Raw genomic sequence first — 25,687 nt, 5'->3', positions numbered from 1 at the left:
TTTAATCTAAAAGAAAACTCCAACTTTGATCCGTTTAGTTGAATTTTATTTGCTTACTTATCATGGACTCAACAAAAATTACAATATTCATGTAAGACACTGGCTTTAAGTATTCCTTCTTCTCTTTAATATATATATATATATATATATATATATATGATTCTGTATATATGCTTAAAGGTCGGCATTCGAAATCAGGTCCTCGTGAAAACTTTGTTTATGGAACTTTAGTTTTGTGTCGTTTTGATTTAATTTGATTTGATTTAGCGAGCAATCGGTTTGATTGCTTCGATTGGCACGTTATTGATCAGCTCTAATGTTATGATTCTTAATTAAAATATATATAAAATATATTTCTACACTCACAATCGATTAATCATACGTACAGTGTACATGGTCAGCATGTTATGGCGACATTCCTCAGGTATTGTAGCAGAATCAAGGACAAACAGTGTAAGGCCAGACCCGACGACTATCAACGTTACACAAGATATATAATATAATATATATATATATGGCTATCTCTTCCGACTTTCTATCTTCAGTATCTCTTAAGCATAGGTACATATGCGATATTCCTTCTGATTTGTATGTTTCGAATCGATCTGTTCCATTGAGTTGATGTGGCGTAGTTTCGTAAAAATAAGTTTCATATGTATGTATGGTGTGGTAGGTACACATATGTATGTCTAAGCTTTGGTCTAGTTTATAAAATAATTCGCGTGCCGTTCGATTAATCCCATCCCATTCCCCCCTCTGATTTAAGTACGCTTGGGTATACAAAAATATTGCAAATCCTATACAGTCACTAGAATTTTACCCATTCTTCGCTATACGAGGTGTGTTCAAAAAGTAAGGTGACTCTTCAAATTTCGCGAATTTCAAATTTTTCGATTATCGATTTTTTTGTTTTGTTATATTGGTACACTCTTCCCTAACATCTGTACCAAGTTTCAATGGAACATCCTCTTTTGTTTGGTTGTGAGAGGCGTAAAGTTACAAGTTGTTTTGCGAGCTCGGCGATTTTTTGCTATCGAAAAATATGGATCAAAGGATTTGGATTTTTTGGCCAAAAACAACACCACAATAATGCCTCAGCCACCATATTCACCGGATTTGGCCCCATGTGACTTTTTCTTGTTCCCAAAACTGAAGATAATCGAAAAATTTGAAAAATTTGAAATTTGAAAAGTCACCTTACTTTTTGAACACACCTCGTATAACTTCTAAAAGGTTTCGATAATCGAAAAATTTGAAAAATTTGAAATTTGAAGAGTCACCTTACTTTTTGAACACACCTCGTACTAAGCCATCGCTTGGCTGGGAAATGATTATTTTAGTGGATTTTTTTTTGGAAAACCCACTGGGAAAATCTTTCCTCTTTTGTATTCGTTTTCGGTTCGGGTTCCTCCTCTATAAAAGCCAACTCTCACATACAGACAAAACAAATAAATATTATAGCTAAGGTTAATCAAAGGGTTTCTTAAGTTTGTTTTCTTGTGCGGTTTTAAACCGATCTTCGCAGTTTCTCTGTCCTAATCAACGACTCCTTCCGTGGGGCTTTGCTTTAACTTTAACTAAACTAAATTAACTTTAATCCTCGCTCGAATACCAATTAATATTCCCCTGGCTTGGCACAAATGTTTCAGTTGTGATCGCTCCAGCGTGTACTTTAGCATTAGCATTAACATTGACCCAAGCTAGCGGTCGCGCATTAGCATTTGTATAATTAGAATACTTTAGTTTCGGTTCCTATGTGCGTTCGCTATCGCTCCGATGCCATCGATAGCTGAGTAATCCGGAAATAAGTATGTACACACATCATGGCGGACTCGCAGCAGGAGCGCTGCCAGCAGGATAGCTCCTAAATTCAGCTGTCGCAGTGCTGACGCAGCTCCTCGGCCCACGGGTCCGATTCCTGCTTGCACGATCTCATCCGGAGGCAGTTCCGGAAGGCTGCCTTGATCAAAGTCTGCGGAATGGAAGTAATTTTATTTGATTATAGTTTTTATATACAATTTCCTATAGTATGTACTTACCTTCATCTTTCTCAATCTCGAAACCATCACGGATCTCGAAGTCGTGATCGTTGGAGAAGTGGGACCACCCATCGGTGTTCTTCGTCTTTACGCGTGCATGCCACTCTCCGCGACTCAGCTCCAGCTGATGAGTGATCTTCCAGATGTTCTGCGTGTTGTTGTGGCGATGCGTCTGCAGCACGGAAACAGTGCTCCAAGCGAACGACTGAAAATTGAAAATTTTCCATTTATATTTTAGGGAACTTCTAACATTTTAAAGATTTTAAATAACTCTACCACTCACCCCAGTTAGTTTGTAGTCCAACATGGCCTCGGAGAGGGGCTGCCTACTCCTGACCAGCCAGTGCAGAGTGACCTTGTTGCCTTCCATCGACATGTCCTCGAACTGCGGGGTCTCTGGTTTGTAGCTGACATGAATCTTCACTTCGTTGGATCCAATGGCGTTCTCCACCTGGCACAGATAGTCGCCCCGGTCGTTGTCCGTGACTTCACGGACAATCAGAGTGGTGCGATTGTGGCCGTTGTGGACCGTATCCTGGAGGAAGTACTTATCAGAGAGCTGCAGGGTCTTGCCATCCTTGATAAAGTAGCTCCTGCCAATGGGTTTGGCCCGATAGTTGCAATACAGCTCGGCGGTGGCTCCCTTCTCAGTGTTCACATTATGCCGATGGGTGGAGACGATGGGACTGTACTGGACATCAATGTGAACCGTTCCATGGGGCGGATGGCGGCTGCCATCGTCGGCCAGGCACTGGTAGTCTCCGGCATTAGTTTCATCAACGTTGTCCAAAATAATTACGCCGTTCTGGTGATCGACGGCGTATGGCTGCCCGCTTAGATCCTGCAAGAAATTCGGGAAGGGAAATGGGTGGCGGATACCGGGGATAGGAACTGAGTGGAACAATGACGGGACTAACGGAAAAACATACATTAAAGGACCACTTGATAGTGGTATTGCCGGGCAGATATGTTCGACACTCAAGCTTGTGGTGGTCGCCCTGCCTGAACGTCTGCGAACGATCCGTGATATCGCGATCGTCGCAGAGGATCGACAGCCGGGCGCCCACCCGCAGTGCCGTGTGCTGTCGAACCCTCTGGGGCAGGATTTCGCAATAGTAATCATCTGAATCCTCCGGCGTCACATTGCGCAGGAGTAAGGAATTGTTCTGCATGGTCTCCACTCGTGGGCTAACGGGGTTCAGGCCATTGGCGATGAGTGTCGTGTTCTTGTACCACATCGCCACATTGTTAACTGCATGGATTAATTTAAAGAGTTACTAAATGTTTTCGGTGGAGAATTAACAAACTCAAACTCACTTTGGAAGTTCCTTGCATCGCAGTTAAGAATCACATCTTCTCTCGGCTTGCCCTCGATCCTTAGGTCCGTTTCCTCGAAATATGGCGGTTCTTGTTGCTGCTCTTGGCCTTTTGTTATATCCACAGCTTGGCTGTCCTCTTCGTCGTCGACATTATAATCGTATTCATCGTCCTGATAATTTGAATCCGTGTTCAATGGTGATCCATGACAAGACACTGGAAAATACATTTTTATTAATTACCTTTATTATTTCCCTTTCAAATTCGATGAAAAAAGGTCTCCCTTAACCCATAAAAACTGAATAATTGAATGAACTTTCTAGCAATTCAATTTAATGAGCCCAATTCGTAGTCATCTTTTGTGAGCAATTTAAATCATTGAAAGGCCACATATTCGCCTTATTTTTCCAGTGAGAACTTAATATTATTTTTGGTACGGAGAAGGTGCATTGGTGAGTCATGGGAGACCTAAGCCCTAAGTGGTTACAGACTTAATTGGAACTGATAAAAATCGCACAAGTTCTGCTCCCAATCAAAGGGTCGCCGTACAAAGAACTCGTCTATTGGAGTGAAGTGCTGGAACGGAAATGAGTTTCCAACAGGAACTAGGGGAGACAGCACACTGCATATTTGCAGATACTTCAGTTTGATAGCTCCGAAACTGAATGTTTACAGTAAACGCAGGTTATAGAGTCACATGAAAAGCCCCTCAAAGTATACTTCGAAGAACTGACACTTTTAGGCCATCTCCGAAGAACTTATCCATCGTCTGACTTATACAACCAAAGGTAAATACCAAGCTAGATATGAGAAAATTTATCTTTTGCTCTAGGTAAATTACCGCAGGCCATAAAAAAGCAGAGATTGGGTTTGGAAATCTTCATTGCCCTCTCTCTCTATTTGCATAGTGACTCTTCCAGGCCAAAAACTGTGAATTTATGCAAATTGAATGAGTAATTTGTTCAACCGCCATTTTTTATGTATTAGCCATAACGATTTGCATGCCATATGCGGCCTGTAACTGACTTGTCATCTAACAGCTAATAGCCGAATGACTCATGATTCATGACAACTCCATCATGGCCAACGCATAAGGTTATGATGGATATTGCCGGGATTACGCAAGTGGCTTAAACTCGTTATCAATGGCCGATAAAAGCTTTTTTAGGTAGACACACTCGATCCAAAGACGGAGCCAGTTATCTTATCCAATGGCCTCTCCTTATATCCGCTCAGCCAAGCAGCCAAGCAGCCAGACGCCCCTTTTATGGTCTGGGCCAGTTGGATGGAGGAAAATAATAGCTGGCCAAGAGCAGTTGGAGCATCGAGATGGAGACCTTCGGCGATCTGGTTTCTTGTTTTTCCTTTTGGTTTGGCGATTGGGGAAACTATTGGACTGCAATCATCGGCCGGTGTCAAGGTTATGGGTCCATGGTTACAGAGGCTTCCCGAGAGCGGACTCCACGCAATTGTTGTCTGCAAGTAGGTCAGCGCCAAAAGTCAGTCGGGCTGGTTGGGGGTTGCCACATGCGTCATCCAGCCCCCTGGGCGAGCGTTGTCCTTGGATCGATGTCGGGATTGTTGGGGGTTGCTTGCAAATAAAAAACAGCTACCCAGCAACAACATCCACTCGGAACTTAAGTTTATCCGTATGGATGATGTGCTCAGACCTTCTAAGGCCCCCCCCCTTACTTCCTTTCGACTCCCCAGTGCAATCGTTCTAAGTGGAACAATGGCGTCAGGATGTCGCGGCGCCAGCTTCGCTTCCAGACTCCCTCGTCCTGCCACTCCTTTGTCTTTAAACTCGAGTTCAATGTTATACACAATGGCCATTTGTGGCCTGCATTGGCATTGGGACGTCCTAGGGAATTTGTCGCAATCCACTCAACTCTTGAGGCCAACTTTGATGACTTTGCATTCCCAGCGAGATGAAGTCATGTTCGAAGGTCTTAGGGAAATCGCAAGATGGCGTGGGAATGTTTGCAAATTTACAAAGAGTACTTCGAAGAGTTTGAAGCTTTCTTTGGTAAGCAGATGGATAGAAAGGATAACATTAGACAGAAAAGACAGATAGTAAAAACCAATTAAACTCGATTGTTTAGTTCTTAATCAGCCTAATAATATGTTAATAGCTTTAAGCCTTTATTAATCGCCCCGTTAACACCGTTTCATAGAATCACATTTGCTCTTTCCTTGGCTATGCAATTATACTTCTTCATTACTTTGGCCCAGATTCCAAATCGGTATATGTAAGCCTCATTTACGAGCGTTCCTGGCATTTGGCGCCACTAGTATATAAGCCACTCCACTCCTATCAGGAAGGTCGGACAGGTCTGTAGTCTCGCCCGAGCATTGATAACTTCCATTCAAGATTCAGTTCAAGATTTTCGATGATTGCCATTTCATGATCGCACTGTTGTTCCGTATGGTGAGTAGTCAGTAGATGAGAGATCGCAGACAGGGCGGATGAGTTATGAGGTCAGTAAGTAAACAAATCCGCAGTGGCCCACATCGACATCCTCGCCCAAGTCTGCTGACTCAATGAAATGTGTATAAATAAATGATGGCAACTACTCGCCGCTTGCCAATCCTAAATGCACAATATACTCGAATATTTTCAGAAATCTCGAAAAGGAAACATCGGCCAGATTTCGCCTAGTCGGCAGAGGAGGAGGAACATTCTTTAATCGACATGTCATGTCTAAGTCGATGGAGAAGTCAGATTCTGACGGGGGGTCGTAAAAGTGCCCAGAACTGGGTGAGTTTGAAATGGTGGAGAGGGGAATCTTCAATCTTGATAGATGTACAGTGAGAATACCTTGTGAAGAACTTCTTTTGTGCTTTTATAGTTTACAATATTGAAATATTATGATATGATTTTTGCTAATATTCTTTACTTGCCTTTTGCAGACATTTAAGTTAATTTTAGAAAATAATAATTTGTATAGAAAGCTGATCGTTTTCAAAATATTTCAAATATTTTCTAGATTTGTGAAATGTTGTTCTTGCAAAAAACGGCAAATAAGAAAATAGTTTAATTTATGGCTTGTAAACTTTATAGATCAAACAATTTTACCGCCATTAAAAATTTACCATGTGGCTAGTTCCACTGTATACATAATTTGATTCCCTGAATTAGCATAGAGACACAAAACAAATGCAAAAAGAAAAAAACAAACACATAATAAATGGAAATGGAAAATTAAACTGAAATCAATTGAAACGGCAAATCGACGGCCGCCTTTAGGGGCCCATGGGTGGGGTCTCTCCACACCCTGTGGAACATTTTGATTGATCAAATCATTGATTTATTATGCGATCTTTATTTTTGGAATTCGACTGCTGCCACAGATGCTTGCGAATGCGTAATTTGATAATTTTTTGGATTTTGGCGCTTTCCGAAAAATACCGAAAACCGAATGAAACCTCCAAAAAGTCAGCCAAGCACTTATGCATATATGCATGGGTATGTAAAGGCCAACACTTAATCGCCAATTCCGGGAATACTGTTTTATTATATCCCCCCCAGAGACCTTGACTTGTTGTTTTCCGAATAAATAAACCGAATTTCCATTAGGGCCGCGGGCCTTTATCAACTTCAGTTCCGCATTCTAAGAGCGAGCAGGAATTTTAGACAGACAAACAAATATTTTTGTTTGGTCGCCGCGAGTATTATGAAATATTGTACAAATTGACTTGGCCAAGATGTTTTTGTAGGCCAAACATACTTGAATTTGTTTTGTTTTTGTTTTTCCGTTGATAGAACTTTGATACACGAGAAGGCAAAGCTCCGAATTCCCCACACATATGTCTGCGTGTTTTAGTTTGTTTTAAAATGGTTTTTGGCTTGGTCTTATCTCATGGCTAGAATTGGCCGAAATTCATTGTTAATTAAAAACAAAGAATTTGTGTATGCTTAAATATTGAAATACATCTGGGACATCTGATTACATCCCAAGCTCTGGGGGCGTTCTCACGTACACATAGAAGGAGTTTACGAGCAAATATCCAACATCAAAATGCCATTCTTTGCACAGCGTTCGTGCATGGCAAATATTTATTCTGCTCGTTGGGCGATATTTTTTTTTCTGTTATTCGTATTTTTGAACACATGGCACCCGGAAAAAATGGAAAATGTTCTGGAGAAGTCAGAGGAGGGAGTGGGAGTGGTTACCAACCCATCGCCACCGAGGTTCCTGAGGTACGTGAAATGGAATGTTAACCGACGGTTATCGGCAATTTGCGCCATAATTCCAAAAGCGAATGAAATTTAACTTTCTGAGCGTAGATAAGGGTCTGCTGGCTCTCTCTCTCTCGGCGATAAGATATGATTGTTTTTCCACTGGCACCTACACTTCGCCCTAGTGTGAGTTCAATTTACGCAAAAGATAAAGCCATACGCACGTGGGCTCACACCCATACGATATAGCCCCCAACTATAAACCAGCGTATCTGGAGCTTTCTCGGGAGATATGTACTCGTATGTGGCATATGTGGACGTGAGAGTTCATATCTGGGCTACGTTGCTCATACTTATTTCTGGCCGATATTCGGTAATTCATAATTTCTGGAAAATTACGTAAATGCTCATTGAGAGCTGGGGAGAAGTCAATACTTTGACATGAAAACTTTTTGGAATGTTAATGGAACTTAAGAAGATTATTAATAATCAGAAAGAGTAGAAAGTGAATATAGGATTTGTATATATAATAATCATATATAATCTGATATAAACATAATGTTATGTTTCACTGCATCCTAATTACACATTCCAAGTTTTATGTAGAATCTAAAGACAATCATAGCTTCTTCTGCTGCACTTTCCAGTCTTCTTATCTTTACAAGTAGTCATAAAAATATTACACATTCATTACAACTCTCTCTCTGGCTTTCGAGTTTGGGTTTTCCCCGAATTTTCCTCTTTCGAAACCCACTTCGATGGCAATCAAATCAGATCGTGTTATTTCGAATTAGTTCTTTGTTTTTATAGTCCATCAGATTGAGTCCTTGACTTACCATATAGTTGGCCAATTAACAGACAAATGAGCAGCAGCCACGTCGAGTCTTTCGCTTTGATCATGGTGGTTGGTGATTGGTTTTTGGTGAGTTGGTCTATCGATTTGGATTTTGGTTCGGAGCTGTCGGAGGTAGGTCGTTAACTGCAATTAATATGGTTGGTGGGTACTTAATTAATTTGCTTGGCCCATTATGATACTCCCAAATGGGAGCCGCAAAAACCGCCGAAAAAACGTTTACAATTTATTTTTTGGTTTTATGATTTCTTAATTTCGCTTTGTAGTTTATTTTTTCTTTTTTTTTTGTATTTTGTATTCGAGCTGCGCCGCGGACCGGAAACTTCTAATTGGCTTGGTCGAAATGCAAGGAAAAGCGCGAACTACAAACTTTTTTTTTATTGAAAATATTCGAACGACCTGTAAATATTGTTCACTCGCTTGACCGCGTTACGTTATGCAAGCCGTGAGTTGTATCTTGTCGCAATTTGCTCTCCGTCGATAAGTTGTATCTCGAAGATATTATGATCTCTATGCGAAAATCGGCATTTGCTGGTGTTTGCTACTGCTGCTGTCGCTGGCTAATTTGCAGCTCACATCGAGTCCCTCTCTCTAGGTACAGTAAGAACTCTATAGGGGTAACTTCTCGATAAGATTAGAGCATCTTAAGAGACTCCTTTTAATCCATAAGATTGCATTGCTTGACATATTCAAATATATCTAAAAAAGGCATTTTTCTGTCATACAAATTAGGCACCAAACATCTCAGTTTATTAGCTTAGCTTGCTTTTTCTCCCGGCGTGATTTGTTAGATCTAAAGAAGTTCGACTGTGTTTTTCACTTTTGGGGCTGACTCAATGCCAGCCGGCCAATAAACTGGGTCGAAGTGGGGGCTTTGGGGGCTGGTTCTGTTGGGTCAGGGTGTGCCAAGTCGAATAGCATGCAAATGTTTATGCATATAAATAAATTAATGTGCAAATGCGAAAAAATTGTAAAGCACGAAAAGCCGAAACCGAAAACACACCAGCCAACAAAATTCGGCCTGTTGATATAAAAGTCGATTGCAAATGGCATAGCTCACCCAAACAAGCAAACAACAATCTGCATGCGTATTTGTTGATATGCTCGACTCATAAAACAAACAATTTTGCAATGCCCGATGATCATAATCCATCGCTGATGCATTGGCAAAAGAAAAATCTTTGAAAATTTCGCAATATTTGCTGGGCAAAGAGTCGACTTATTGATTCTCTTTTCGTCACTACTTAGGCAGCAAAGTTAATATTTAGTTTTACATTTGTAAGTTAATAACAACGTAAGATGTCAAGAAAAGGTTGTATTTAAAGTTACTGAAATAGAAAATTATAAAAAGAAGATACATCGTAAGGAACCTTGTTAAGTAGCGCCATTAATTAGGGAAGATCTTTGAAACAAGTGAGGATTAGACTGAAAATAATGTTAGTACTTAAGCTTCACTTTGACACACTTCAAATTATACACTATTTTCTTGCCCCTTCATCGGAAAATGCAAGGTAAATGTTGGCGACATAAGCTCTTATTTGTATTTGTCTCTATTTTCCTCCCTCACTTGGCATCCCTGAACAAAAGCTCCCTAATGAGTGACAATTTCTTCACTCTCTTGTGCATCTAAGTTTTCTCAGCCACTTTATTACGGGGTGTCATTTGAGTGTACACCACCTGAGATATACGACCTGCTGTGTGTGTACCAACTAACACTCGTTGACACCAACGTCAACGAAAGCCTCTTTAACTATCACTAACTATCACTGAATTTACCGCCCCTTCGGTCTGTTTATCAATTATAAAATCAAAGGAGAAGAAAAGGTGCTAACTGGGTTGCTTTACTTGCTCATACCCTTACAGGGGGTTTCACAACTATTCAGATTTGTTCAATATATAGTTAAGATGATATACAGGTGTATTCACTCAGCTTGAACGATTGTAAGCGTTTTATTTGAGAAGATTAATTACCCATATCGAAGGCAATTAAAACTGATGGCTGTCAAGGGAAAATATGGGAAACTTTTGCATGACTTTGTTGTTTTTGAGAAGATAATTTCATGTACTAAGAAGTTTATTATCTTTAGATCTTTATTATGTATAAGGAGATATGTTAAAAAACGCAATGAACTTCAATTTACACAAAAATGAAAAGAGTATTCAAACTTCGGCTTTCTTAGGTCAACTTTTCTCTCTCGTTTTTTGTTGGTACCGATTCTTCTTCTTCTGTCTTTAAATCAATGCCTTGATTGTTGTTGTTCTTGTCTTTGGCGCTTTGTTTATTTACATTGCGCTCAAAGTTTACACACAGATACACACACACAGTCCCACACAATCGCTGCACTTGTGTGTGCGAGAGTGTGGGAGGGGTGAAGATGCAGCTGTCTTCCATCCGTAGAATGCTTTTTGGGGATAGCGAGAAGAATTGAAAAAAACTTTTCTGTTATTTTCTTCCCAGTTTTTTGCCTATTCTGTAGTGTAAATAAAATAGAAAATTTGTTTTCCATTCAGCGTTTTTGTTTGCATTTCCCTTGCCTTTTTTTCCCACCCAGCAGCTGGTCCCTGACTTTCCTGCGTTCTCCCCCCAACTTCCATTTCCTTCCCACCCAGCTAGCTTTCCTCTTGCATTTTCCCTTTCATTCGAGAGGAAAATCGCTTGCCATTTCTTGTGTTGTTTGGTGTATTTTCGTAGCCGGCACAACGGCAGCTATTTTACATATTTCTACATATTTATAGAATGTGCAGCGAAGAATCTGCCAGCGAAGAAGAATTGCAAGTGAAACCGAATTTGCATTTGAATTTCTGCCAAATGGGCTTCCAAGGAGGAGTAGGATAAAAAAGAAGTGAAGATATAGACCACATCTGCTGGCCATTATTATGAATCATCGCCTTTGCGTTTTGGCCCGAAGCCGAAATCTTAAAGTTCGACAGCAGAACAGGCAGCCTCTCAGGGCCATCTCAGTGTTACAGAATGGATATATGGAAGTGCGTTAAAGATTGTTATTTTGCTTGGTATTTATTTTGCCCAGCGAGCCTAGAGGAGGAAAACTGGTTTTCTGCTCCCCAGATACCGACGCGAGATGAATTTCGGCTGAAGCGTTACAAAAGTGGTTCCCATCTTCTTCATTTTTTCCTTTTGTTTTTTTTTTTCGTATTTTGGTTTTTCGGTTTTTCGTTTTTGTATTTTTTGGTTTTCCCGATTTTGTACGAATTAAATTTAACACTTGCGCGTTGGCAACGCTTTCGCCCGCACGCCATTTTTAAGTGATTTTTACACGTTTTTTTTTTTAGCCAGGTCGAGTGCAAACGTTTACAGCTGTCGGTAATTGGGTTTGGCGGGGGAATAGGAATAGAGAGGCGGTATTGGTTCAGTTGGAGATTCGGATGGAGACCTTTTTCTACTGCTGCGCTGGGGCCTCGTGGATAACCGAACGCGAAGCTGTTCAAACGAGAACTGAAAGTCAAGCGCGTGCTGTGGATGCCAAAAGCATTGTGAAACGATTGGCAAGCGGAACACCTCAAGTTTGTCCCTCTCTCTGCCTCTTTCTCTCTGTATATATGTACATATATATAGTTTCTCGCTCTCCATTGCATTGGGGCCTCTAGTTAACAGTTCATCTCTCTGCCTGCAAACAGAGAGGGGCAGATTCGGAGAGAGTTTCTGAGAGCGGGTCTTGGAGCTTGAAAGATGCGCTAGCTGCCCGCAATGTCACTGCCAATTGAAGTTCAAACAGGAAGCCCTATACTGAAAAAGTACCCTAAAAGAAGTTTGATGGGGCCTATGGGTTCTCCAATTTATAAGATATATAAACTTTCATAAGATATTTCACCAATATAACACATACGCACTGGAGACCACGTATGCTTTGCTTCACTGTTAAGTTTGTTCGACAAATTAAAGTTAACAAGTTATTACTACTCCTATTTGCTTTGGCTTTATTTAGCATTACTCGGTATAGATTACTAGGTTTTTTTTTTAATTTTCTAAAATTATAATTATCTCTTAGTGACATACACATTTTTCATTTTTTTGAGTTTTTTTGCTTGGGAATTTATCCAAAAACCGATTAAACAACTTTCGAAAACCGTTGATGGCGCAAATTTTCGATTTGTAATATCCTCTGAAAGTAAAGGTAAAGTCAAATAGGATACTCCTCTGCGTGATTTATTTTTATTATTGATTTATTATTATTATTTTTACGAGATACATTAAAAAAAAAACTAAACTAAAAACAAGAAGAAACGCTTTAGTCGAGTGCCGCGACTAGAAGATACCATTTACTGTTTTACACTATTTTAAAATATTCAGTTCGCTAGTGGAAATAGACAAAGCGCCACCTTTTGTCCAAAAAACATGTTTACTAACTGATGGTGACGTCATTGTCCATGTGAGGCCTTATAACCTTGCCTTTATAAAGAGCACAATAATGCTGTGATTTGAAAAATCTTTGGTAAACTGATAGATATTGACAAAAATATGTTATACAAGGTCACAAGAAGGCATAAATTATAATATTAAGGATGCCACAGTTTTTCGCTGCTTGTGGGCGTTATACTGGGCGTGGCAGGATGCTGGATGAAATTGCGCTGCGTTGGAACCTTAAGGTGGGACCTCAAGAATCAGCCTGCCCTATCTCAATTTTGTGTCTCATATAGTTCCTGAGATCTCAGCGTTTATACGGACAGATGGACGGATTAATCGACTTCGTTATTGTTACTGATAAAGAATAAATATACTTTACAGGGTCGGAAACGCTTCCTTCTACTTGTTACATACTTTTCAAAGTATCTAATATACCCTTTTACTGTACGAGTAACGCGTATAAATATTTATTTTTGTAAGTCCTTACGTTATAGCCGATAGAAACTGAGTACAAATCTTTGATTAATTATTAATACTTAATGAAAATTCAAAACGTTAACCCTTATATTATGGACACAGTTATTTGTGGTTTGTGGGATGCTGATGCTGAACAACCTTGATGTGCGCAGGCTTTCTGTAATATGCATGATTAATCCCAGCTCTCTATCGTTTATAGTCCCCGAGAGAAACCGGGATGACTAAAAAAAGATTATATTCATACATATGTAGCTTACAGTACCTTCTAAGAATCTGAATTTCTAGCTAAGATGAGATAAGGTTTTGAGTATAAAAGGCTAAACATTTGGCAGATGTATTAAACGCCATTAATGTATTAACTTTATTATTTATAAATAAGAGAACAAGAACAAGATTTCATTGAAAAAATGAAAGATCAATTTGGGGTCAAAAAGATTTGTTTATTTCACAAAAAATGAATTTATTTTCTCATTGATATATCAAACAGAATAAACCTAACCAAAGTACATTCCAGAATATTAATTCATTTCAGGCATAGATAAAAATAACCCTAGAGTCACAATAACAAAACGATTTTGTTTACCATGATACACTGTCAGAATCACCTTATCTTATACTTTTTCACGGAAGTGTGATTCAGCAGAGGAAATCTTATTGTGAATCACTGATGACCTGAAGCATACTTTCAACCAGAATTATTTCATGATTTTTATTAGAAATCGAGTTCAGTAAGGTCGTTTAATATATTATAGTTAAACTTAGCTTATCAATAGTAAAAGTTTAATTAGACAGAGGGAATATATTAAGGCACTTAATCCGTGCCCATTAACTGAGCCTGAGTTGAACATCATGCTGGCCGAAAGAACCTCCGACCTCTGCGTGATTTCATTGTGGAAGTCCTCCTCGGTCGAATCATCCTGAAGCTCTGATTCTGTCGAATAATTGGGTAGTTCCACTGCAGAGATAATTTTCACTTAATACAAGATATCTTTATTTATTATTTAATCTATCTGACCTTCTCCGCCTGTTGCAAAGCGAACAATCTTGCTGTTATCACTCCAACCAAAACTGTTTCTGGCCAATACGGAAGCTTCGTAAAGACTGGCTGGCTGGAGGCCATGCAGAGCATATGTGGTGATATAAATAAGACCTGGGTTTCAAAGAGATTATAAAATCAATGATTAATAAATTAAAGGTTATAGTTTAATATCTTTATAATTTCTTATCTGCCTTGATAGTAAATGTCTATTTACGTATTTTTCTTCAAGTCTAAATTTTATCAAGAGGGAAGTTTTCATTATCTCGTGAATAAAAATATACTTTTCGTATTTTTCATGTAAGTTAACTACCATTAACCATTATATTAATGGCCTTGATTCGAGAAAAGTGTAACTTTATTCATTAGACAATGTAATCTTTCATAATTATTGGGTGATTTGTCTTTTTTATACTCATAGAATCAAACTTAAGTTATATTTACAACATTTCTGTTAAGGTTCCAAGAATTCTAAGATACAAGAGCATAAATTTGGGAATCCTTACCATTTGTGGCCTGAGCGGGAATCGTTAGCTCCGTCCAGTTGGTTCTAATTTGCCGGGTGACATTGTTCGACGGAATCTGGCGGAACTTCAGCTTAAACTCCATGATGGGCAGCAGACTCTCCGTCTGCCAAACAAAGACATGCGACGTGGAGCTCTGGGTGCCCGGATTGATCTTGAAGAGACAGGGCATGGGACGACCAGTCAGCTCGACGCTTCCGCTCTTTCCGGATACCTGGTTACTGGCTCGGCACTCGTACTGGCCCATATCCGCATTCCGAACGCTCTTCACCACCAGCATATGACGCACGGCATTTACGTAATGATCCACCGAACGGTTCGTCTGCATCTCCGACTCGTGACTGCTGGAGTGGGCTCCCAGAGCCACTGGCAGTCCATGGTGGAACCACTTGACCGTGGCAGCTGGTGCCGCCTCCACAATGCACTCCAGATGGGCACGAGAGCCTAGTTTCGTGTACACCACCGGTTGGGGCATGCTCACCTCGGGAGCAACTGTGGATGGGGAAGAGGCAAAGTTATAGGGTTAAAACTTTCATAGAAATCTGTTCAGTTTGATTGATATATAAAACTATAAAATTATAATTATTATATCACAAAACTTGTTTGATAAAATTCTCAAAATTTGGATACTCACACAGCACATGTAGATACACATTGCCCACCGCTGGCTCACCCACTCCATTGCTGGCCACGCATTCTATGAGACCCGCCTGGTTCCGCGACTTGATCTCCAGGACAAGGCTCTGGCGATTTCCCGTATTGGTCTGCGAGTTCAGGATATTCCCGTTTAACCGCCAGGTGATCACAGGCTGGGGAACTCCTTGGGCCTCGCACACCACCTCAAAGGTGGCTCCTATCCGCTGCTCAGTGAGATCGGATGGTTCAATCAACACCTGAGGAGCCACTTGCACTTCTATGGCGTGCTGTTGGACCACATGACCCGAATCCGAGTTCATTTCGCAGTAGTAGTCACCCGTGTCACTGGACTGCACGTTGGCCACCTGCAAGCTACCATTGGGCCAGAGCATTATTCGATCTGGCTTGGGGATCTCCGGGTGTCTGGAATCCACCAGAGCCACATCATCGCGGTGCCAGCGAACATAGCGAAAGGGGGCTGGAAGTATGTGTATATGGAGTAGTTAGGAAATGTATTTCTAGAATATTATAATATTATGTATGATATGATATGATATGATATGGATATTAGAATATGCAGAGTGAGTGATTTCGCACTGAACCAATGTAAGCTATCTACATCTGGTGCAGGCGAACCCGCTCTCCAGGAACATAAACCATTCTTGCAATCTCTAAGTGGCGCTTGCTGAATGCTGATGCTTGCTGATCTCACTCTCAAATTATGTATATAATCAATATCCCAATCTCGTTCCCAAATTTATGTTTGGAAAGGCAGTTCAGCTAAGATTTCTAACACAAGAATTTAGTCTTAAACTTTACTCGTTTCCTTATCCTACTTAACCTTGTCCTTAGTCGAATGTCGGGAAATTAGATCGACTCACTTATTTGTATAAACATTAATTTTACGATTAATTTTAAGATGTCGAGTTTATTATAAAGCAAAAACAGGAACTAAAATTAAGGAACAAACAAAAAGTTTTAGACTTCTCGTAAATGTTATTACATTCGGAAAATAATAAGTTTAATAATATGTATTACTCTTAGGGGTCACTATTCAGACAGAAATAGCTCATAAGACATTAATAAATAACATAATTTAACAACAATCTAATGATTTCCACTTTCCCTTCCCCTCAAGTTTTGTGTGTAAGTCAAGCCCATTACATGGTGGTGACAGCATTTCCGTATTGGGTTTCCCATAGACACAGTTAAAGTTACACAACTTCTCTGTAATCTTGTAAACCCTTTCGAAACTTAATTGGTTCTGTCAATAATCCTTTAATTGGTCAGTAAAGAATATGTCTCGGGAGGGTTCTGCCAGAGCGACTTCAATGACCCAGCTAAGTGTGTTAAGCGTTCAATTAATAGAATCCGTTGCGGGACTCTCTGCCCAGAGCTCTATTATTGTCGGATAATACCTCCATTTGTCCCATTGTGAGTTCATTTCTTCAATCGAATTAAATCTCATTGTTATGGCCAATTTGCTGATGGTGGCCGTTTCAAGGCCCAAAAAGCGGGGCTAATCACCAGATGCACTGAGATTTCAAAGGTTTGATGGACTAACTTAATCACTTACTATTCAAGGTGCAAGGCAGCAGGACTGTGTCGTTCTCATAGGTCTTCACTGTGGTGGGAATGCTCTTGAACTTTTGGCTATTCTCAAGATCGTTGTTAAAATCCAACTCGGCCTTAGTTTGGCCAAGGATGAAGCCCACCAAAAAACACTTTAAAATTGAGCACTTAGGATGTTGCATTTTGTTTTCACTTTTTTTTATTAGCCTTAGTTTTAAATTAAATTAAACTGTGATTTGGTAATTCTATAATTCACGGTCGCGTGTCCGAATTAGAACGGTCCGCTCTGGTCCGCGTCGAAGTCAACTTTGAACTGATCGCTTGAGCTGCCCAGCGAAGCCGCTGCCAGCGTCTCCTAAGCCGCACATATGGCATACACACATACGAGGGTGTACGTTCAGTGGAGCTCTGAGGGGCGGACAATGCAAGATGCCCGAGACAGGGGCGACAATGAAGAAACCGTTGCCGGACAGCACCCAGCACTTGTGTATAAGGCATGCCGATGCCGGTTGATTAGTCGCCGCCAAGGGGATATTCTCCCACATGGGCACACAGAGAGAAAAGTGTATAGATATTAATTTAAAATTAAATTATGGAGGTAAGTTTGAACCCGTGTACTTGTAAATATACCGCAGCCCTTAAAGTTGGTCTTCTGTTACTAAGGGAAAACCTTTTACCCCTACAGAGAAGTCAAAAAGTAGATTCATTTCTTCAGTTACTGATTAACTTAAAAGTCAGTTGACCTGCTAATATAAAACCGATTGAGATCTACATTTTTTCTCAGTGCAGCATTGTGAGTATCTGTGGGATGCACCCACACCGATGCCGTTGCAAGAACATTTGCATGGGCCACGCATCGGTAGTTTTCGGATTCGGAATCGAGATTCCGCCGCTGATCTATTACACTCTCCGCTTCAGAGAACGTGCTGCTGTTGCATATTCCGAGATAAAATGTCATTGTGCCACAATGGCTCCCCCATCCATTCATCGTCATCATTGTGATCGGATCAGTCACATTCACCATTTGGAAACAATATGATTCGGAGCTGCGCGATTCCCAAAATGAATCTGAAAGAAGGAGCCAACTTTGAAAATACGAGTATTCCAGCGGAAGTGCATTATAGAACAATCAATTCAAGTTTATTCCAAATAAGCATCCCATGTATTTCCATTGCAGCAGAATAAGATATGAATTTCTATATAACTGTGCAGATGCAACTTTCAGATACTGACCGTTACAATGATCGACATATATGTCTTTGTAGAACTTTTGGAAATGTTTTCTCTCTGACGAAACATCGCGAAACGCGATCATGTTCAATTAAAAGACAATTTCATCGAATTAATTGAATTAATTTGGTGAGAACATGAAAGGAGTCACCCAGCTGCGTAAACAGCCAGCAAACCAATTAAAAAGAACCAACTGCCACGGACCTAGCCTTATTCAAGAGAACGATTCTCTCGAGCATGGCGTCCCTTGAGTTTACTTTTTAATTTAGGTTCAAGTTGAAAAATTGGCAAGTAAATAAAGTATTTTAAAGATCACTTCATAAAGTTATAATCAAGAATATTAATGAATTAAAAGATACTTCAAAAGTTAACTCATAAAGCCAATATGTCCCTTGAACTTCCAACTAGTTTGGAACTACTTTGTATCCCAAAAGCATTAAAAGTTTACCTTACCTTCCCAAGCAAACCATTAAAGACAACCTCTGACATGAATTTAATAGATGTTTTCTTTATTATAAATAATTATTATTTATATGTTTATAATTAAGTATATGAATGCTGCTGCTACAATTGATGAATTTCGCCTAAAGCTAATACAGCATTGAACGGTTACAACCAATGGGATACACGCTCGTTTGGATGTGTTTCTTTATATTTTTCATTTAATCAGCCTATTTAATATTTATCGCTGGAATCTCCTAAGCATTCGCCATTTGCCTGAGTAAACAATTGAGTTTTTGCTGTAAACTAATTGTGTATAAATTATATTAGTTGTTAATTTATTGAACATCTTTCGTCGGGTATAATTGGGCTGGGCTGTGTAATACAATTTTCAACTTATAAACTATAGAAACTACAATGGAACTATATCCATCTGTACATATTACTTAATGAGTCCCTCATTTGTATTTAAATTGTAAATGATCAAAATATCTGTTGCTTGTTAAGTTTCGCTAATTAAAAACTGAATCATAAAACTGATAAGAAACACAAAAACGGTAAGTTATCCTTGAGTGGGATAATAATTTGTGATAAAATGGAGAACCCTTCGCTACTCACGACTTTTTTTAAGCTTCCTCTGTCAAGCTAAACACATTTATGAACTGTAACTATTAGCCGAGCGGATCTGTCGGTCGATTTCTTCTTGCTCCCTTTGTTGGGTGAGTCGTTGCAGCATTAGCAAGTTTTTGCTGTAGTCATTTGGGCACTACACTAAACTAGGACGTAAACATGTGAGGCTTTGTCAATATATGTAGACCTGCAATTTCATTTTCTAGATGAGACCGCGCTTCTTCTTGTAATCCTCCAGATTCAGCGAACGCTTGGAGACTGTTTCAGCTGGTTTGTTGGCCGGTTTGGGCACTGAATTCGTACTAACTGGAAAGCAAAAGAATATATAAAGTTATAAGCAACATGCCGTATAGAACTGGTTAAAAAAGCATACCTGGTAGGGGTACATCTAAGTCGATGTCAAAGTCATGCAGCGAGTACAGACTGTAATCCTTGGAGTCCGTGGACTTAGATCCTCCACTCGAAGTACCCGCTTCGTTTGGCCTTTTCTTGCCCGGAGGCGGCGGAGGCAGTGGTGCCAGCTGCATGTCATCGTCGTCCTTCTTGGCACCCTTGAAGCCCATGCGTGGCTGAGTGATTCGGCGCGTAAAGGGATCCGAGATCTTAAGACCCTTATTGGCCCGAGCTTCCTCTAAGATCGCCTTCTCTGCATCCTCCACGTTCTTCTTCCTGTTACGATCGTTTATGTAGGAGATCAGATTTAGGGTATGTGATCTCCTCTTGTCCAGCTCTGAGGCTCGATTCTCAAGCTCGTCGATCTGCTGGCCCAGGTCCTGGGCAATATCGTAGTCGCCCCGCAACATGGCTGCATCGCGCTCCTTCATTAGACATGTCTTTTTCATCGCATAGTTGGTGGGTCGGTTGCGGAAGCGGTTCTTCTCCTCTACAATCTTGTCCACGTCCTCGTCCTTAAACTCGTAGTTCAGCGCCTTCTTTATGTCACCTTGCTTGATAGCGATAAGGTCGATTGTGGGCATCTGAACGTGTGATTGCTGGCACACCTCGGTCCACTTGTTGAACTCATTCTCTGTGAACTCCTGGTTAGATATAAACTCCAGCCGGAACACCCGCTCATGTGTTCCATGTTTAAGTCTTAGTCCGCGATTGGTACGCGTGGTGCCCAAGCTGTAGATCTTCCCCGTCTCCACCACTCCCACGATTTCGGCCACCCGGTATACTGGTTTCTGGCCATTGTTTCCGATGCTGATCCGGACAAAGCAATTGAGTACGGTGCTCTCAAAGATTGGCAAGTTTACAAAACGTTCCATTTTGTAGCGCGAAAGGCGCAGCTTGTTCAGATCCTCGCGTGTGGTTATGAAAACCGGTCGCTGGGGAACCTTTTCGTCGTCTTCGGATTCACTAGAGGCCTTGCTGCTGTTGGAGCGAGAGCGCTTCCCCGTGGGCTTCTCATCCTCATCCCAATCGCTGCTGCCCGAATCATCTGAGTAGATCTCAGATGCTTTTAGTTTCACAGCTGATTTGCAGCCAGAAACGCTCTCCAATTCCTCCTTGTCGTCATCGCGATCTCGTTCAGCTAAACGCTTGGCTTCCTCTTCCTCTGCAATATTATCATTATGGATAAGTCGAAATGTTGAAGCCCTAGGATACACACTATCAAATAAATTAGCTTACCTCTTTTGGCTTTGCCCTCTCGCTTGGCTTTTAACAAGGCCATGGCATTGCTCCTCTTGTCGTCCGTCTTGTTAGCTTCGACGTTCTTCTTGCGTTCCTTGGAACGCTCTTTGTGATCAAAGTAATCAGAGACGCCAGCGGCGGCTGCCTGATCGTCGGGCAAGATACTGGCCACTGCTGCCGAAGTAGAAGCTGCATCTCGGTTAAGGGCTGGCGAGGACAAGGGACTCGCTGACCGAACTTCACTGATAGGCTTGGGTTCAGGATCAGATATTATGGATGTGGATGTCTGTTGTGGTACAGGCGGCTGGGATTCCCTGGCCTTCTTCGCTTTCTTCTCACGCTTTTCTTTCTTCTTTTTGGCCCGTTCTCCTTTGTTTTTGGACTTTTCCTGGTTCTTCTCTCCTCTCCTGGCCAACTTTAGTTTCCGCTCAATTTCCCATCGCGTTCGCATGATTTCTCGCTGCTCAATTCGCTTGTAGATCTCTGTTTCTCGCTCCTTTTCGGATAGGCCGTTAAGACGTCTTCTATCCTCATCATCGCCCATAAGGTCGTCATCAAAACCGTCATCGAACTCCGAATCGGAGCTAGACGACGACGAGCTAGAGGAATCGGATCCAGAAGAGGAGGAGTTGGACTTGGACTTGTCGGAATCACTGTCAGAAACCTCGCCCTCCTCCTGTTCACTGAGTTGCGCTGGCTGAGTGGCCTGCTCCGGTGGTTTTTGCTCCTGCTGAGCCTGTGCTGGACTCTGCCTCGTCGGTTGCTCCTCATCGTGGCTGTCATCATCCCAATTTGACTCCGATGAGCTGGAGTCTCGGCTGGCCTTCTGCCGCTTCTTCTTCTTTGAGGCAGGGGCTCCGGCTTTATTGTTTGCCCAGTCGGAATCAGAATCTGAGCGAGAACTGGATTTGTTTGCCGTTTGGGGCTTCTTACGCTTCTTGGCCAGAGACATAAGATCCTAAGAATTATATATAATATATATTTAGAGACTTTTCCGCATTGATTTTCGTTACATCGCAATATGGAGAAAGGGGCGCGGACGTCGGATTCGATCTATTTTCTCACTCACCGATTCCAGATTGGTATCCGATTCGCTGTCGCTGTCGCTGGAATTGGAGTCGATCAGGGATTGCGTCCGCCGTTTGACCATTGCTCCTCGTTTTTCTGGTCTTCAGTTGGTAATAAAATTTAACCAAATACGAAAAAATTGTAGTGCGTGCCGTTGGGGATGGCAGATGAGTGCGATAGCTAGTTATTGGTCAACCGACATTTTGCCTATGTTCGCGAAGAACTATCGATAGCAAGTGATTTCGGATATACGGGAAAGAGTTATCGAACTCTCAGCTGACTGTAAAAACGCGCCAAAAATATTTGAGGAACGGTTGTCCAGGGAACAGATCTTATGGGAACAGTTGTATTATAAGCGAAATTTAAATCACAGACTTTTTAATGTTAATTAATTTGTTTAAAAAATTAAAATTATACTATGTATAACAAGGATAACTGTAAATAAAGAAAATTAAAATTAGCCTTTATAAAGTTGGCTTATTTTAATACTATTTAAGCAGCTAAAATACATTATTTTTAAAATCTGCGGCTCAATCAAAAGCACAAAATTATATATCTTTTCAACATTAATATTAAAATTTATCTTCGGACATTTACTTCAACTACTACTTAAATCACATCGAATGTTTGGTATCCAAAATTTCTTAACATTTATTAAAAAATGACTTAAATCTAGAAAAAAACATTAATGAATATAAAAGATATTTTTTAAAGTAACGGCTGTCATCTTTTTTGTTTGAATCGCCAAAATATGTGAGCACTCCATTTCCTATCAATAATCGTTGAAATCGAATTCGAGTCCAATTCCTTTTCGGTTTTTTTCGCAGCTCGGACAAGACAGCCTTCCCACTTTGCCACTTTCCCATTTTCACCACGGGGAAATGCCTTGCGGCTGGTGCAGCACGTGCACATTTTGCCGCGCTGTCGAGCGCAACACTGAATCACACTTAAAGCAGAGCAGAGCTGAAAAAATAAAGCGTAGCTGTTCGAGCAAGGTAAACAGAGTGGTGGGAGGAGGAGGAATGCCGGCGACTGCAGAATTGAAATGCAAATTTCGGCATCCCCATTTCGAAAACCCCCCTTCAATTTGCATGATACCGTTGAGCAGGGGCGGGAATGCTGACTTTGTGTACCCTGTAATGGGCAAACATTTATCTGCACACTGGTAAGTGGGTTATGTGCTTGTTTGCGGCCCACGCAGAAACACATTTTGAAAACTAAATTAAAACCACACCTGCTGCCCCCACAGAAAATAACTCACAATCAATATTAATTAAAATGCAGGCGTTTTCCAGTTCCCTCGAGCGCGTTTTCCCTAAGTTCTGGCTGTTGCCAACGGGTGGAAAGGGGTTTTTTTTTGGTGGCGGAGGGTGGCAAACGCACCCACATACGGACTTTCATAATTCGCCTTAAATGCTGCAAGGCAATTTGCAGTAGCAACAGCAGCAGCCGTCGTAGCAGTTGTGGCAACAATAACAGCGGCATGGGGAAAGGAAACCCATTGCACATTCAACAAAGTGCACATTCGGCAGAAGCAACAACAACGACAACAAGTAGAACAGCAGCAATGCGACAGCTCATGAAAACAACCCACTCGATGCCACCGCCCACCCCAAAAACATTCTATTACGGTGAATTCACAAAGGGCAGAACATTGGAAAATTGTAAAATAAAATTCTAGATTTGAAAGAAAAAGCGATATTTTCGAGATAGCCATTAAGTGAAATTTAACTTATTAAACTACACATTTTAAATTAAAATGTAAGTTTAAGTAATGTTATAGTGATTGGTTACCTTTCTTGCTTTCAACGTAATATTTAAACTTTTTGTTGTCAGACATGTTGCTAAATTAATATATATAATATAAATTAATATAGTTTTTAAGATAAAAACAACGCCAACATAATTTCTATACGAATTAACCCCAATCTTTAAATAATTCAATTATTTTTGATTGGCTTCTTAGCCTTTTTAAACTTTTTGAATCTTAAAGCTTTACACTAACTAATTTTCTTACAACTGATCAATCGGCTTAAGCAATAATAAACTTAAAAAAATTAAAAAAAATATTTAATCATAGGCAAAATTATAGCCATGGGAATAACATGTGTATGCTAAAAATGTACTTTACAATTACATGTCATTACACTACAATAAGAACCCCTGATGTCTTTGTACCCACATATTATGTTTGCCTATAAGTTCCATAATACCTATAAACAACAGTTTTTTCCATTAATTTGTTGATCTGCGGATTCTGCGTTGCAAACCCATTTCCGAGCGACCCCTGTAGTTGAGTTCAGAAATAGCCACCCAACCCCCGAAGATCCACCCTCGAAATACCCCATCCCCAGAGCTTTGAAGCTCAGCTTTGGGACATGCGCAAAAGACTGCGAGAGAGGAAAAGACAGAGCATGAGAGAGAGAGAGAGAACGCCCAAGGGGGTTGGCCATGGCCGCCGACCGACTTGCTCTCCCCTTTGTTTTTGCCATTTTTGGGTTGAAAGCTTACGGCCGGCGGCGCTGTTGCGTTGGCGTTGCGTTTTTGTTGCGCCGGTTTTGTTTTGCCAAAAGTGGTAAGAGAGAGAGGGACAGAGAGGAAAGCCAGAAAGAGAGACAAAGAAACAAGAGAGCGAGAGCAGCCATTAAAGCTCAGCTCACCTTGCTGTATAAACTAGCAAAGTTCGTTTGTGAATTTTCATCTTGATGTGTGCGTGTGCGTTGTATGTGTTTTATTTTTTTTGCTTCTGTTTTTCGCCAGTTCAACGAAAGAAGCTCGCGAGTGCGGAGCGAATAACGGTGAAACGCCAGCTCGTCTAACGGTCCATCGTAGCATAGTGTAGTGTAGTGCTTTAGTGCCGTGTAGCGTAGTGTTCTCGAGTGGAGTGCGGACGGGGGTTGCTAGCAAAATGCCCATAAAATACTAAACGCAAATAGCCCAAGAAAGAAAAAATATTTAACACAAGTGTGTCGGCTCAGTGTTTTTTGTGGTGCGAAAATCTCACGAAAATAGAAAAAGAAAACAAGAGGAAAAATTCAATAAAAACATGGCCCTTTAAGCGTTGAGCTTCAAATAACGGGAAAAGGTGAGGAAGAGGGTAGATGCACTGAAACTTAAGATTGGACAAAATGAGATCTTAAGTATTCGAGGCTGAGTTTAATATTCAACTAATGTTTTCAGTAGCCTCTTATTGTAGATTAATTTACAACTTTAAGTGGTTTTTATTATATATTATATTATTAGTACATCCTAACTAACTAGAACTTCCCTCATTCAAGATCTTAAAGTCTTTGTAAGTTTATAAGGACTTTTCAAAAATTAATATTTTATTTGTGAAAGTGTTAACTGATATATGACAGCAGGAAGGAAAAATAATAACATTTTAAGTATTTTCTGCTAAACAAAAAATACCATTAAGAATTGTAAAATATATATATAACATAGGTTAATTTAGACTTATTTTCGCACCGTGTGGTTCAGGTCCATGCTGCTTGAATAAACTCTTTTTCCCCAAGACCACCTTTTTTGTTGTTAAAACAAATCTCACAGAGCAGCAAGTGACAGAGTTTTAGTTTTCCGCATTTTCCCACTTTTTCAATATTTTTTGCGGCCAAGCCGCGGGCGTGGCTTTTCCCCCCTTTTATGGTTTTTTTTTTCTCGTGTTAGAAGGATGCGGCATTTCGTTT

General features: G+C 40.6%; 4 protein-coding genes and 1 long non-coding RNA gene across 9 annotated transcripts in view; 1 reads left to right on the top strand and 4 right to left on the bottom strand.

Annotated features, from left to right (window-relative positions):
* Positions 1-24: 24 nt before the first annotated feature.
* On the bottom strand, positions 25-932 carry LOC108113040. The gene is made up of 2 exons (XR_001772692.2): positions 387-932; positions 25-327 (listed from the first exon to the last, which is right to left on the bottom strand). It is a non-coding gene; the product is annotated as an uncharacterized LOC108113040 (long non-coding RNA).
* Positions 933-1,214: 282 nt separating this feature from the next.
* On the bottom strand, positions 1,215-11,883 carry LOC108112964 (neural cell adhesion molecule 2). 2 transcript variants are annotated; one of them, XM_017223365.2, is made up of 7 exons: positions 11,782-11,883; positions 8,373-8,515; positions 3,357-3,572; positions 2,969-3,291; positions 2,323-2,880; positions 2,040-2,244; positions 1,215-1,972 (listed from the first exon to the last, which is right to left on the bottom strand). In XM_017223365.2, the coding sequence occupies exons 2-7, from the start codon at positions 8,434-8,436 to the stop codon at positions 1,740-1,742; spliced, it is 1,599 nt and encodes a 532-aa protein (XP_017078854.1). In that variant the 5' UTR covers positions 8,437-8,515; positions 11,782-11,883; the 3' UTR covers positions 1,215-1,739. The 2 variants fall into 2 exon arrangements, with proteins under 2 accessions (XP_017078854.1, XP_017078853.1); XM_017223364.2 differs by having other exon boundaries at positions 8,373-8,494; positions 11,782-11,882.
* Positions 11,884-13,924: 2,041 nt separating this feature from the next.
* On the bottom strand, positions 13,925-17,321 carry LOC108113352 (neurotrimin). The gene is made up of 5 exons (XM_017223915.2): positions 17,002-17,321; positions 15,424-15,903; positions 14,772-15,281; positions 14,245-14,379; positions 13,925-14,184 (listed from the first exon to the last, which is right to left on the bottom strand). Exons 1-5 carry the CDS (start codon positions 17,177-17,179, stop codon positions 13,988-13,990), a joined length of 1,500 nt encoding a protein of 499 aa, XP_017079404.1. The 5' UTR covers positions 17,180-17,321; the 3' UTR covers positions 13,925-13,987.
* A 1,394-nt stretch (positions 17,322-18,715) lies between these two features.
* Positions 18,716-22,186, bottom strand: LOC108112673 (RNA polymerase-associated protein Rtf1). The gene is made up of 4 exons (XM_017222816.1): positions 22,003-22,186; positions 20,931-21,891; positions 19,672-20,856; positions 18,716-19,604 (listed from the first exon to the last, which is right to left on the bottom strand). The coding sequence occupies exons 1-4, from the start codon at positions 22,081-22,083 to the stop codon at positions 19,501-19,503; spliced, it is 2,331 nt and encodes a 776-aa protein (XP_017078305.1). The 5' UTR covers positions 22,084-22,186; the 3' UTR covers positions 18,716-19,500.
* A 2,545-nt stretch (positions 22,187-24,731) lies between these two features.
* Positions 24,732-25,687, top strand: part of LOC108112672 (kazrin) — a 43,121-nt gene continuing 42,165 nt past the window's right edge. For 2 of the 4 annotated variants that reach the window (XM_017222811.2, XM_017222812.2), the window contains exon 1: positions 24,735-25,086. The gene's annotated coding sequence lies outside the window, so the exon portion shown is untranslated. Of the gene's footprint in view, positions 25,087-25,687 lie in introns of all 4 variants that reach the window. The other 2 variants (XM_017222815.2, XM_017222814.2) reach the window with 2 other exon arrangements.

This window comes from Drosophila eugracilis, unplaced genomic scaffold (assembly GCF_018153835.1).
Source record: "Drosophila eugracilis isolate 14026-0451.02 unplaced genomic scaffold, ASM1815383v1 contig_90, whole genome shotgun sequence".
In the NCBI taxonomy this organism is placed as follows: domain Eukaryota; kingdom Metazoa; phylum Arthropoda; class Insecta; order Diptera; family Drosophilidae; genus Drosophila; species Drosophila eugracilis.
Note: the sequence above shows the minus strand (reverse complement) of the source record. Positions and strands in the feature narration are given on the sequence as shown.